Source organism: Archocentrus centrarchus, chromosome 8 (genome assembly GCF_007364275.1).
Source record: "Archocentrus centrarchus isolate MPI-CPG fArcCen1 chromosome 8, fArcCen1, whole genome shotgun sequence".
NCBI lineage: Eukaryota > Metazoa > Chordata > Actinopteri > Cichliformes > Cichlidae > Archocentrus > Archocentrus centrarchus.
In genome coordinates this window covers 29,931,317-29,944,761 of record NC_044353.1, presented here as the reverse complement: position 1 = coordinate 29,944,761, position 13,445 = coordinate 29,931,317, and the positions used below count along the sequence as shown (strand labels likewise).

Here is a 13,445-nt window from a genome sequence, read left to right as displayed (position 1 = left end):
CAATTTGGTGTCACTGGGTGAAATGCCCTAGGACAAGTTCGTTCAAATAGCAGGCGTGGAAATCGCAAAAATTGACACCTTCAATTGAAGATGGCCGACTTCCTGTAGGGTTTGGGGTATGGGTCCAAGAGACTTTTTTGTACGTCTTAGTATGTTACATGAGCATGTACATTTTCATACATGTAGATAAAACGTAGCTCCGGGGCTACTCAAAAAACTTGCTATTTTAAGATATTCCGAGCTGCCACTAGGCGGCGCTCTAACGTTTATGGACTTTATGCATATGAGTGTGTTCAGGGCAGCATGCTTATCACACCACTGAAGTTTGAGCCAGATTGGGCAAGTTGGCTTTGAGTTACAGCCATTTTTGTGTTCATGGCGAATCATCGAACTTTGCCGTCCCATAAGGGTCACGCCCTTTTGTCAAAAACTCACAGTTTTGAAAACACAGTAAGTCCAACTTCTTAAGGCTTTCCAGGTGAAATTTGAGATGGTTCTGCTAAACCACCTTGGAGCTGGACCTCCAAGTGTAAAATATGACATTTCCTGTTCCCACTAGGTGGCGCTGCGACTGATATTAAATATTGTCATATGTATGTGTTCAGGGGGGCACCCTCATCCTACTGGAGAAGTTTGATGCACATTGGATCATGTAGGTATGAATGAGAGGCAATCAAAATTTCATGGCGAATGATCAAAGTTCAAAGGGGCATAAGGACCCCTCCCCCTTGGCAAAAACTCACCATTTTCGAGATTTAGATTCCCCTGGGGGTGTAGGTTAGACAAACCAAATATGAAGATGATAACGTCTAAAACCTCTGAGTTATTAGAAAAAGTGTGAGGGCTGCAAATCGCCAAATTTGCATAATTAATTCAAAATGGCGGACTTCCTGTTGGGTTTAGGGCATGGCTCCAAGAGGATTTTTTGTGCGCCTGGACATGATATACATGTGTATGAAGTTTCATTCATGTACGTGAAACACAGCGGTGGGGCTCCAGTTTAGGGGGCGCTAGCGAGCCATTTGGGCGCGCCCTTGCCCGAGCCCATTAAAATACTTAAATTTTCACCAGGTGTGACGCATGTGCAAAGTTTCATGAGTTTTTGAATATGATAAAGCCCCCAAAAAGCCAATTCATTTGCCTGAATAATAATAATAATAATAATTAAAGCCGCAAGCGGCGATGAGCGGGCCCTCGCACCCGGCGCGCGTCGACCCCTGGCGCGCTCCAGCCAAGCCGCGCGTCGACCCGTGGCACGCTCCAGCCGAACCGCGCTCGGAGGTTCTCGCAGACGAGAGAGTAGCTGGCTCACCCGGCTGCTGACAGCTCAGCAGGCTAGCCGTACTTCGCGTCGATCGTCTCCCGCTTCCACTAGGTGGCGTCGGTGAGTGCCCACTAATTAATATGTCACAATGCTCTATGTAATGCCTGCAGCCATCAATGAAACTGTAATGACCATAGGATGATGAGTATCAGTGTCCTACTGATTTCCTGTTGCCACTAGGTGGCGTTATGAGTGTGAAACAAAGCTGATAGAGGGGTGTGTCCAGTCTCCCTTACCCTCCCATTAAGCCTGTGAAGTTTGAGGCAGATCGGACAATGTATGTCAGAGATGTAACAATTTGGTGCACTGTGGTATATGAGTAAAATCCCACATTTAGAGGGTTGCTACGGCAACACCGTTCAATATTCTACAAAACCATGAATATCTTTTGATGGGCTACTTGTGTAGATGATCTGGAGCCATTTTGGTGTGACTGGATGAAAAGCTGTAGTAGAAGATGATTCAAATAGCAGGCCTGAAAAATGTGACAAATGCTGCAAAAATGACACCTTAATTAGAACATGTCAGGCTTCCTGTTGGATTTCGGCTATCGGTCCAAGAGACTTTTTTGTACGTCTTAGGATGTTACTTCAGCATGCACGATTTCAGGTACACAGACCAAGCACTGCCCTGGGGCTGATGTTTAGAACCTATCTGGGCCTGAAATGGAAAAAAAGTCCAAATTCAGAGGGTTGCTACGGCAACACCGTTCAATATTCTACAAAACCATGAATATCTTTTGATGGGCTACTTGTGTGGATGATCTGGAGCCATTTTGGTCTCACTGGGTCAAATGCCCTAGGAGGAGTTGAGGCAAAAAGGCCTGGAAAAGGCGAAAAATGCTGCAAAAATGACACTTTAAAGTGAACGTGGCTGACTTCCTGTTGTGTTTCGGCTATCGGTCCAAGAGACTTTTTTGTAGATGTTAGCATTTTACATCAGCAGGCACATTTTCAGGTACATAGAGAAAGCACAGCCCAGGGGCTGATGTTTAGAATCTCTGTGAATTTGAAATTGAAAAAAGTCCAAATTCAGAGGGTTGCCATGGCAACACCGTTCAATATTCTACAAAACCCTGAATAACTTTTGATGGGCTACTTGTGTAGATGATCTGGAGCCAATTTGGTGTCACTGGGTGAAATGCCCTAGGACAAGTTCGTTCAAATAGCAGGCGTGGAAATCGCAAAAATTGACACCTTCAATTGAAGATGGCCGACTTCCTGTAGGGTTTGGGGTATGGGTCCAAGAGACTTTTTTGTACGTCTTAGTATGTTACATGAGCATGTACATTTTCATACATGTAGATAAAACGTAGCTCCGGGGCTACTCAAAAAACTTGCTATTTTAAGATATTCCGAGCTGCCACTAGGCGGCGCTCTAACGTTTATGGACTTTATGCATATGAGTGTGTTCAGGGCAGCATGCTTATCACACCACTGAAGTTTGAGCCAGATTGGGCAAGTTGGCTTTGAGTTACAGCCATTTTTGTGTTCATGGCGAATCATCGAACTTTGCCGTCCCATAAGGGTCACGCCCTTTTGTCAAAAACTCACAGTTTTGAAAACACAGTAAGTCCAACTTCTTAAGGCTTTCCAGGTGAAATTTGAGATGGTTCTGCTAAACCACCTTGGAGCTGGACCTCCAAGTGTAAAATATGACATTTCCTGTTCCCACTAGGTGGCGCTGCGACTGATATTAAATATTGTCATATGTATGTGTTCAGGGGGGCACCCTCATCCTACTGGAGAAGTTTGATGCACATTGGATCATGTAGGTATGAATGAGAGGCAATCAAAATTTCATGGCGAATGATCAAAGTTCAAAGGGGCATAAGGACCCCTCCCCCTTGGCAAAAACTCACCATTTTCGAGATTTAGATTCCCCTGGGGGTGTAGGTTAGACAAACCAAATATGAAGATGATAACGTCTAAAACCTCTGAGTTATTAGAAAAAGTGTTAGGGCTGCAAATCGCCAAATTTGCATAATTAATTCAAAATAGCGGACTTCCTGTTGGGTTTAGGGCATGGCTCCAAGAGGATTTTTTGTGCGCCTGGACATGATATACATGTGTATGAAGTTTCATTCATGTACGTGAAACACAGCGGTGGGGCTCCAGTTTAGGGGGCGCTAGCGAGCCATTTGGGGGCGCCCTTGCCCGAGCCCATTAAAATACTTAAATTTTCACCAGGTGTGACGCATGTGCAAAGTTTCATGAGTTTTTGAATATGATAAAGCCCCCAAAAAGCCAATTCATTTGCCTGAATAATAATAAAAATAAAAAAAATAATAATAAAAATAATAAACGAAGCAATTACAATAGGGCCTTCGCACAGTTCGTGCTCGGGCCCTAATAATTAAAACCGCAAGCGGTGATATCGGGCCCTCGCACTCCGCGCGCGTCGACCTGTGGCGCTCGTCGACCCGTGCCGCACTCGGAGGTTTTGTGATCGTGATGGGTCTCTAGAAAGTTGAATTCTTTTATAGGAAAAGGTATCTTTTGCTCTCGGCATAGACGCAATGGAATATTTGGGGGTGTGGTCACGGCTCCAGCATGCAAAATAGGGCATGGGTCTGATTGACTTTTTTGATGGGCTGTTTGTCTAGATGATGTGGAGCCAATTTGGTCTCACTGGGTGAAATGCCCTAGGAGGAGTTCATTCAAATAGCAGGCCTGAAAATGGCAAAAATTGACACTTTCAATTGAAGATGCTGGACTTCCTGTAGGGTTTGGAGTATGGCTCCAAGAGACTTTTTTGTATGTCTTAGGATGTTACATGAGTGTGCAAAATTTCAGAGCTGTAGATAAAATGTAACTCAGGGGCTAGCTAAAAAACATGGTATATTATGATATTTAAAGCTGCCAGTAGGGGGCGCTCTAACGTTTATGGACTTTATGCATATCAATGTGTTCAGGGCAGGAGGCTTATCAAATAGATGAGGATTTTGTAAGGAATGGTGAAAGATATTTCATGTATTTCAGAGCAAAACTAATTCTGTGGACGGTCATACAAATTTTCATTTGCTTCTGTAGGGGGCGCTATTGCGCCTACAGTCTTGAATCTGTAGTTATGGATTCAGCCTGGGTGTGTACATGAGTGATTAAATTTTCAGCCTGATCAGACAAAGCATGTGCGAACAAGTGCACAAACAATTTTGGTGGTGAGGGAGAAAAACAAAGGCCAAATTTAATGGCCTGGTGTGACAAGGCCGTTTAATATTTTGTAAAGATTTCCACAATATTTGATGGGCTACTTGTGTAGATGATCTGGAGCCAATTTGGTGTCAGTGGGTGAAATGCCCTAGGACGAGTTCGTTCAAATAGCAGGCGTGGAAATCGCAAAAATTGACACCTTCAATTGAAGATGGCCGACTTCCTGTAGGGTTTGGGGTATGGGTCCAAGAGACTTTTTTGTACGTCTTAGTATGTTACATGAGCCTGTACATTTTCATACATGTAGATAAAACGTAGCTCCGGGGCTACTCAAAAAACTTGCTATTTTAAGATATTCCGAGCTGCCACTAGGCGGCGCTCTAACGTTTATGGACTTTATGCATATCAGTGTGTTCAGGGACAGGTGCTTATCACACCACTGAAGTTTGAGCCAGATTGGGCAAGTTGGCTTTGAGTTACAGCCATTTTTGTGTTCATGGCGAATCATCGAACTTTGCCGTCCCATAAGGGTCACGCCCTTTTGTCAAAAAGTCACAGTTTTGAAAACACAGTAAGTCCAACTTCTTAAGGCTTTCCAGGTGAAATTTGAGATGGTTCTGCTAAACCACCTTGGAGCTGGACCTCCAAGTGTAAAATATGACATTTCCTGTTCCCAGTAGGTGGCGCTGCGACTGATATTAAATATTGTCATATGTATGTGTTCAGGGGGGCACCCTCATCCTACTGGAGAAGTTTGATGCACATTGGATCATGTAGGTATGAATGAGAGGCAATCAAAATTTCATGGCGAATGATCAAAGTTCAAAGGGGCATAAGGACCCCTCCCCCTTGGCAAAAACTCACCATTTTCGAGATTTAGATTCCCCTGGGGGTGTAGGTTAGACAAACCAAATATGAAGATGATAACGTCTAAAACCTCTGAGTTATTAGAAAAAGTGTGAGGGCTGCAAATCGCCAAATTTGCATAATTAATTCAAAATGGCGGACTTCCTGTTGGGTTTACGGCATGGCTCCAAGAGGATTTTTTGTGCGCCTGGACATGATATACATGTGTATGAAGTTTCATTCATGTACGTGAAACACAGCGGTGGGGCTCCAGTTTAGGGGGCGCTAGCGAGCCATTTGGGCGCGCCCTTGCCCGAGCCCATTAAAATACTTAAATTTTCACCAGGTGTGACGCATGTGCAAAGTTTCATGAGTTTTTGAATATGATAAAGCCCCCAAAAAGCCAATTCATTTGCCTGAATAATAAAAATAATAATAATAATAAACGAAGCAATTACAATAGGGCCTTCGCACAGTTCGTGCTCGGGCCCTAATAATAATAATAATAATAAACGAAGCAATTACAATAGGGCCTTCGCACAGTTCGTGCTCGGGCCCTAATAAACGAAGCAATTACAATAGGGCCTTCGCACAGTTCGTGCTCGGGCCCTAATTAAAACCGCAAGCGGTGATATCGGGCCCTCGCACTCCCTGCGCGTCGACCCGTGGCGCTCGTCGACCCGTGCCGGACTCGGAGGTCTTGTGATCGTGATGGTGTACAGAAGGTCTGTAGAAAGTTGAATTCTTTTATAGGAAAAGATATCTTTTGCTCTCGGCATAGACGCAATGGAATATTGGGGGTGGGGTCACGGCTCCAGCATGCAAAATAGGGCATGGGTCTGATAGACTGTTTTGATCAGGATGATGTCAAGAATGTTGAAACACATTTTCATACATTTCCGAGAAACTAAGTTTGTGGATGCTATACAAAATTTCATTTGCTTCTGTAGGGGGCGCTCTTGCAGCTACGTATAGCCTTGAATCCATAGTTATGGGTTCAGAGTGGCTGTGTACATGAGTGATTACATTTTCAGGCAGATCGGGCAAAGCGTGTACGAACACGTGCCCAAACAATTTTGGTCGCCATTGAGAAAAATGAAAGCCAACTTCAATGGCCTGGTGTGACAACACCGTTTAATATTTTGTCAAGATTTCCACAATATTTGATGGGCTGTTTGTCTAGATGATGTGGAGCCAATTTGGTCTCACTGGCTGAAATGCCCTAGGAGGAGTTCATTCAAATAGCAGGCCTGAAAATGGCAAAAATTGACACTTTCAATTGAAGATGCTGGACTTCCTGTAGGGTTTCCAGTATGGCTCCAAGAGACTTTTTTGTATGTCTTAGGATGTTACATGAGTGTGCAAAATTTCAGAGCTGTAGATAAAATGTAACTCAGGGGCTAGCTAAAAAACATGGTATATTATGATATTTAAAGCTGCCAGTAGGGGGCACTCTAACGTTTATGGACTTTATGCATATCAATGTGTTCAGGGCAGGAGGCTTATCAAAGAGATGAGGATTTTGTAAGGAATGGTGAAAGATATTTCATGTATTTCAGAGCAAAACTAATTCTGTGGACGGTCATACAAATTTTCATTTGCTTCTGTAGGGGGCGCTATTGCGCCTACAGTCTTGAATCTGTAGTTATGGATTCAGCCTGGGTGTGTACATGAGTGATTAAATTTTCAGCCTGATCAGACAAAGCATGTGCGAACAAGTGCACAAACAATTTTGGTGGTGAGGGAGAAAAACAAAGGCCAAATTTAATGGCCTGGTGTGACAAGGCCGTTTAATATTTTTTAAAGATTTCCACAATATTTGATGGGCTACTTGTGTAGATGATCTGGAGCCAATTTGGTGTCAGTGGGTGAAATGCCCTAGGACGAGTTCGTTCAAATAGCAGGCGTGGAAATCTCAAAAATTGACACCTTCAATTGAAGATGGCCGACTTCCTGTAGGGTTTGGGGTATGGGTCCAAGAGACTTTTTTGTACGTCTTAGTATGTTACATGAGCCTGTACATTTTCATACATGTAGATAAAACGTAGCTCCGGGGCTACTCAAAAAACATGCTATTTTAAGATATTCCGAGCTGCCACTAGGCGGCGCTCTAACGTTTATGGACTTTATGCATATGAATGTGTTCAGGGCAGCATGCTTATCACACCACTGAAGTTTGAGCCAGATTGGGCAAGTTGGCTTTGAGTTACAGCCATTTTTGTGTTCATGGCGAATCATCGAACTTTGCCGTCCCATAAGGGTCACGCCCTTTTGTCAAAAACTCACAGTTTTGAAAACACAGTAAGTCCAACTTCTTAAGGCTTTCCAGGTGAAATTTGAGATGGTTCTGCTAAACCACCTTGGAGCTGGACCTCCAAGTGTAAAATATGACATTTCCTGTTCCCACTAGGTGGCGCTGCGACTGATATTAAATATTGTCATATGTATGTGTTCAGGGGGGCACCCTCATCCTACTGGAGAAGTTTGATGCACATTGGATCATGTAGGTATGAATGAGAGGCAATCAAAATTTCATGGCGAATGATCAAAGTTCAAAGGGGCATAAGGACCCCTCCCCCTTGGCAAAAACTCACCATTTTCGAGATTTAGATTCCCCTGGGGGTGTAGGTTAGACAAACCAAATATGAAGATGATAACGTCTAAAACCTCTGAGTTATTAGAAAAAGCGTGAGGGCTGCAAATCGCCAAATTTGCATAATTAATTCAAAATGGCGGACTTCCTGTTGGGTTTAGGGCATGGCTCCAAGAGGATTTTTTGTGCGCCTGGACATGATATACATGTGTATGAAGTTTCATTCATGTACGTGAAACACAGCGGTGGGGCTCCAGTTTAGGGGGCGCTAGCGAGCCATTTGGGCGCGCCCTTGCCCGAGCCCATTAAAATACTTAAATTTTCACCAGGTGTGACGCATGTGCAAAGTTTCATGAGTTTTTGAATATGATAAAGCCCCCAAAAAGCCAATTCATTTGCCTGAATAATAATAATAAAAATAAAAAAAATAATAATAATAATAATAAAAAAAAAAAAAAAAAAAAAAAAAAAATAATAAACGAAGCAATTACAATAGGGCCTTCGCACAGTTCGTGCTCGGGCCCTAATAAAAAAAAAAAAAAAAAAAAAAAAAAAAATAATAATAAACGAAGCAATTACAATAGGGCCTTCGCACAGTTCGTGCTCGGGCCCTAATAAACGAAGCAATTACAATAGGGCCTTCGCACAGTTCGTGCTCGGGCCCTAATTAAAACCGCAAGCGGTGATATCGGGCCCTCGCACTCCGCGCGCGTCGACCTGTGGCGCTCGTCGACCCGTGCCGCACTCGGAGGTTTTGTGATCGTGATGGGTCTCTAGAAAGTTGAATTCTTTTATAGGAAAAGGTATCTTTTGCTCTCGGCATAGACGCAATGGAATATTTGGGGGTGTGGTCACGGCTCCAGCATGCAAAATAGGGCATGGGTCTGATTGACTTTTTTGATGGGCTGTTTGTCTAGATGATGTGGAGCCAATTTGGTCTCACTGGGTGAAATGCCCTAGGAGGAGTTCATTCAAATAGCAGGCCTGAAAATGGCAAAAATTGACACGTTCAATTGAAGATGCTGGACTTCCTGTAGGGTTTGGAGTATGGCTCCAAGAGACTTTTTTGTATGTCTTAGGATGTTACATGAGTGTGCAAAATTTCAGAGCTGTAGATAAAATGTAACTCAGGGGCTAGCTAAAAAACATGGTATATTATGATATTTAAAGCTGCCAGTAGGGGGCGCTCTAACGTTTATGGACTTTATGCATATCAATGTGTTCAGGGCAGGAGGCTTATCAAATAGATGAGGATTTTGTAAGGAATGGTGAAAGATATTTCATGTATTTCAGAGCAAAACTAATTCTGTGGACGGTCATACAAATTTTCATTTGCTTCTGTAGGGGGCGCTATTGCGCCTACAGTCTTGAATCTGTAGTTATGGATTCAGCCTGGGTGTGTACATGAGTGATTAAATTTTCAGCCTGATCAGACAAAGCATGTGCGAACAAGTGCACAAACAATTTTGGTGGTGAGGGAGAAAAACAAAGGCCAAATTTAATGGCCTGGTGTGACAAGGCCGTTTAATATTTTGTAAAGATTTCCACAATATTTGATGGGCTACTTGTGTAGATGATCTGGAGCCAATTTGGTGTCAGTGGGTGAAATGCCCTAGGACGAGTTCGTTCAAATAGCAGGCGTGGAAATCGCAAAAATTGACACCTTCAATTGAAGATGGCCGACTTCCTGTAGGGTTTGGGGTATGGGTCCAAGAGACTTTTTTGTACGTCTTAGTATGTTACATGAGCCTGTACATTTTCATACATGTAGATAAAACGTAGCTCCGGGGCTACTCAAAAAACATGCTATTTTAAGATATTCCGAGCTGCCACTAGGCGGCGCTCTAACGTTTATGGACTTTATGCATATGAATGTGTTCAGGGCAGCATGCTTATCACACCACTGAAGTTTGAGCCAGATTGGGCAAGTTGGCTTAGAGTTACAGCCATTTTTGTGTTCATGGCGAATCATCGAACTTTGCCGTCCCATAAGGGTCACGCCCTTTTGTCAAAAACTCACAGTTTTGAAAACACAGTAAGTCCAACTTCTTAAGGCTTTCCAGGTGAAATTTGAGATGGTTCTGCTAAACCACCTTGGAGCTGGACCTCCAAGTGTAAAATATGACATTTCCTGTTCCCACTAGGTGGCGCTGCGACTGATATTAAATATTGTCATATGTATGTGTTCAGGGGGGCACCCTCATCCTACTGGAGAAGTTTGATGCACATTGGATCATGTAGGTATGAATGAGAGGCAATCAAATTTTCATGGCGAATGATCAAAGTTCAAAGGGGCATAAGGACCCCTCCCCCTTGGCAAAAACTCACCATTTTCGAGATTTAGATTCCCCTGGGGGTGTAGGTTAGACAAACCAAATATGAAGATGATAACGTCTAAAACCTCTGAGTTATTAGAAAAAGTGTGAGGGCTGCAAATCGCCAAATTTGCATAATTAATTCAAAATGGCGGACTTCCTGTTGGGTTTAGGGCATGGCTCCAAGAGGATTTTTTGTGCGCCTGGACATGATATACATGTGTATGAAGTTTCATTCATGTACGTGAAACACAGCGGTGGGGCTCCAGTTTAGGGGGCGCTAGCGAGCCATTTGGGCGCGCCCTTGCCCGAGCCCATTAAAATACTTAAATTTTCACCAGGTGTGACGCATGTGCAAAGTGTCATGAGTTTTTGAATATGATAAAGCCCCCAAAAAGCCAATTCATTTGCCTGAATAATAATAATAATAATAATAATAAAAAAAAAAAAAATAAAAAAAAAAAAAATAATAATAAACGAAGCAATTACAATAGGGCCTTCGCACAGTTCGTGCTCGGGCCCTAACAAGAAGAAGCAGACAGAAAAGAGTGAGTCAACACAGAGGACAATTGTGTTAACAAGCAACTGAAAAGGCTGCTTGTTATACTGTAACACACTTTACCAGTGAAGTGGCTGAGGTGTGTTTCCTCATACTTTTCCTCAAAAAAAAGGCTGTCCAGAACCAAAGCCACTGTTTTGGAAAACACTCAGATCAGGGGCCTATTCCAGGGAAGCAGGTTCAACAAACTGAGTTTAAAAACAAACTCAGAGTTGATCACACACACACACACACACACACACACACACACATATATATATATATATATATATATATATATATATATATATATATACATACATATATATATATATATATATATATATATATATATATATATATATATATATATATATATATATATATATATATATATACATACATATATATACATATATATATATATATATTATATATATAGACGCCTCGCTCCACGCCGGTTTTCTCCTCCTCAGCGGAGCGAGAGGGGAGCCTGGCTGGTGCGTCTCGGTGATGGCTCCGCAGCCACGCGCACTTCTCCTTCTTCTCCTCCTCCGTCCTCTGCCTCCTCCGAGAGGGGGGGCGAGCTGTCGGGGGGCTACCTGGTTGATCATGCCAGTAAGCAGCATATGCTTGTCTCAAAGATTAAGCCATGCAGGTGCAAGTAGACCACTGTGGTTTGTTTTGGAGCAGGATAGGTGTGTGTGTGACGTCATCGTCCAAAATTATAATTCATAATATCTCAGAAATGAAAGCAGCACAAACGAAAATTTTAACGGCACCAACCAACACAAACGGAGCACTAACCGCTCAGTCTATTTGCTGGACATTTTCACGTGGGTGGGGTGTCAGCTTCACGCAGCTCCACGCAGCTGGTGGGACAGGTGGGATTTGGCGAGTTCGCGAGAATAGAGCGAGTACGCGCCCGGCCCCAAACGTCTGTCACGTGTGAAACGTGCGCTCAATTGGAAGGCAGTAAACAGGTGACGTCAGAGAAGTGTCAAGTTAGCCAGAGGCAAAAACGGAAGAGAGCCGTGGGTAATAAAGCGTCCTGAGTTTTAACAGCCGGTGGTAGGGGTATGACTTCATGTTTTTCTTTTTTTTCAAATATTATTTTGGGGCAAAGCACATTTTTTAAACAGTTTTTTTATATCCTAGTATTTGACTGGTGTGTTTGGTCAATTATTTCTTTGTTGTAACAATGCATTTTGGCAGTAAATCTTACATTGTTGGAAAGCCTGTTTATTTCCCCTTAAATGGAGCCACATTTGCAAGGAAAAAAATGTAGTTAAGCAGCAGAGTTGAGTATTGCACCCATGATAAACTTGCCAAATCTTCTCTGCCAGTACCAAACAGCTTATTCAGCTTTTGTATAAACAGCTTCTGAAACCCCAGGTGCTGACAATCAGGCTTGTCATCATTCGAGGCATCAGTCCCAGATGAGATTCTGCAACCAGCTGCAATCCCGTATCTGCACAGTTTGGGACTCCCAGATGACAGCGCTCGCCCCCACAGAGTGGGGTTTATCAGAGATAACCTCCAGAATTTGGGCGTGGAGAGGATGGAATGGCCTGCCTGCAGTCCTGACGTCAACCCCTCTGAACATTTGTGGGATCAGCCTGGGTGTGCTGTTCGTGCCAGAGTGACCAACACAACCACACTTGCTACTTTTTGTGCAAAGATTATATATGTGTAAGTGTATATATATATATATATATATATATATATATATATATATATATATATATAGATATATAGATATATAGATATAGATATATAGATATATATATATAGATATAGATATATAGATATATAGATATAGATATAGATATATCCTCCTGAGACCCAGAGAAAAAAAAGTTTTTGAATTTCAATTTTTTTTACACTACATGACTCTTTGGTGTGAAAAAACATCACTACAATTGAAAAAATTTCAAAACATGTTTTTATTTATTTTTTAGAGTATGTCCTTTGGAGAGGACATCGGGACTCTCTTGTGGCAAATATGAACACATTTCGAGGCATACATTTACCTCTGAACTCTGACAATCTTTAGTGCTGTAAATTTCAAATGGCTACACCATTCAAGCCAGTGGTTCAGATTTCCAGGGACCTCATTCAGCTTATCAAAAGCAAGCTGATTAGTGTAGTTTAATCAGGTGTGTTAGTTCTGTTTTGGTTTGTGGTAGTCCATAAAGCAGTTCTTCTTCTTTGAGATGCAGAGGTACATGTTGCATTTGATGCACTTTATGTAGGTTTTTCCAGTGCACCCTTCTGCTCTGCACCTGGAACTATTAGGATTGTCCATCATCTGTGGCAAATGGACAGCTCCATACTTTCTCACTTCCTTATCTGGCTGGGGCCTCCTTCTCTTCTGTGATGGAACGTACTCCTCATCATTCGACGCATCAGATTCAATTGGATTAGGTTGGCCTGACTGCCCCTGGGCAATCAGTTCCTCACCTAAGAGCAGTTTGAAGTCATGGTATTGGAGAGTTTTCTTCATAGGTCGTGCCAAAGCTTGGCTGTCTTCCTTATACTGTAACCAGGAGTTGGTGATAGCCAGATCGAAGAAGTGTAGGATTGTGCGTACAGTCCACTTCCTTGTGCGGTTAGCCATTCTATAAAAACTAAGCATTCTATCACACATATCAACCCCACCCATGTTGGTGTTGTA

At 42.7% G+C, this 13,445-nt stretch overlaps 1 protein-coding gene across 1 annotated transcript in view; it reads right to left on the bottom strand.

Annotated features, from left to right (window-relative positions):
- Positions 1–12,695: 12,695 nt before the first annotated feature.
- LOC115783941 (piggyBac transposable element-derived protein 3-like) overlaps positions 12,696–13,445 on the bottom strand; it is a 2,545-nt gene continuing 1,795 nt past the window's right edge. The window contains exon 4 of the mRNA XM_030734949.1: positions 12,696–13,445. This exon is cut by the window's right edge and continues 313 nt beyond it. Within this exon, the coding sequence (XP_030590809.1) occupies positions 12,933–13,445 (513 nt within the window). The 3' untranslated portion in view covers positions 12,696–12,932.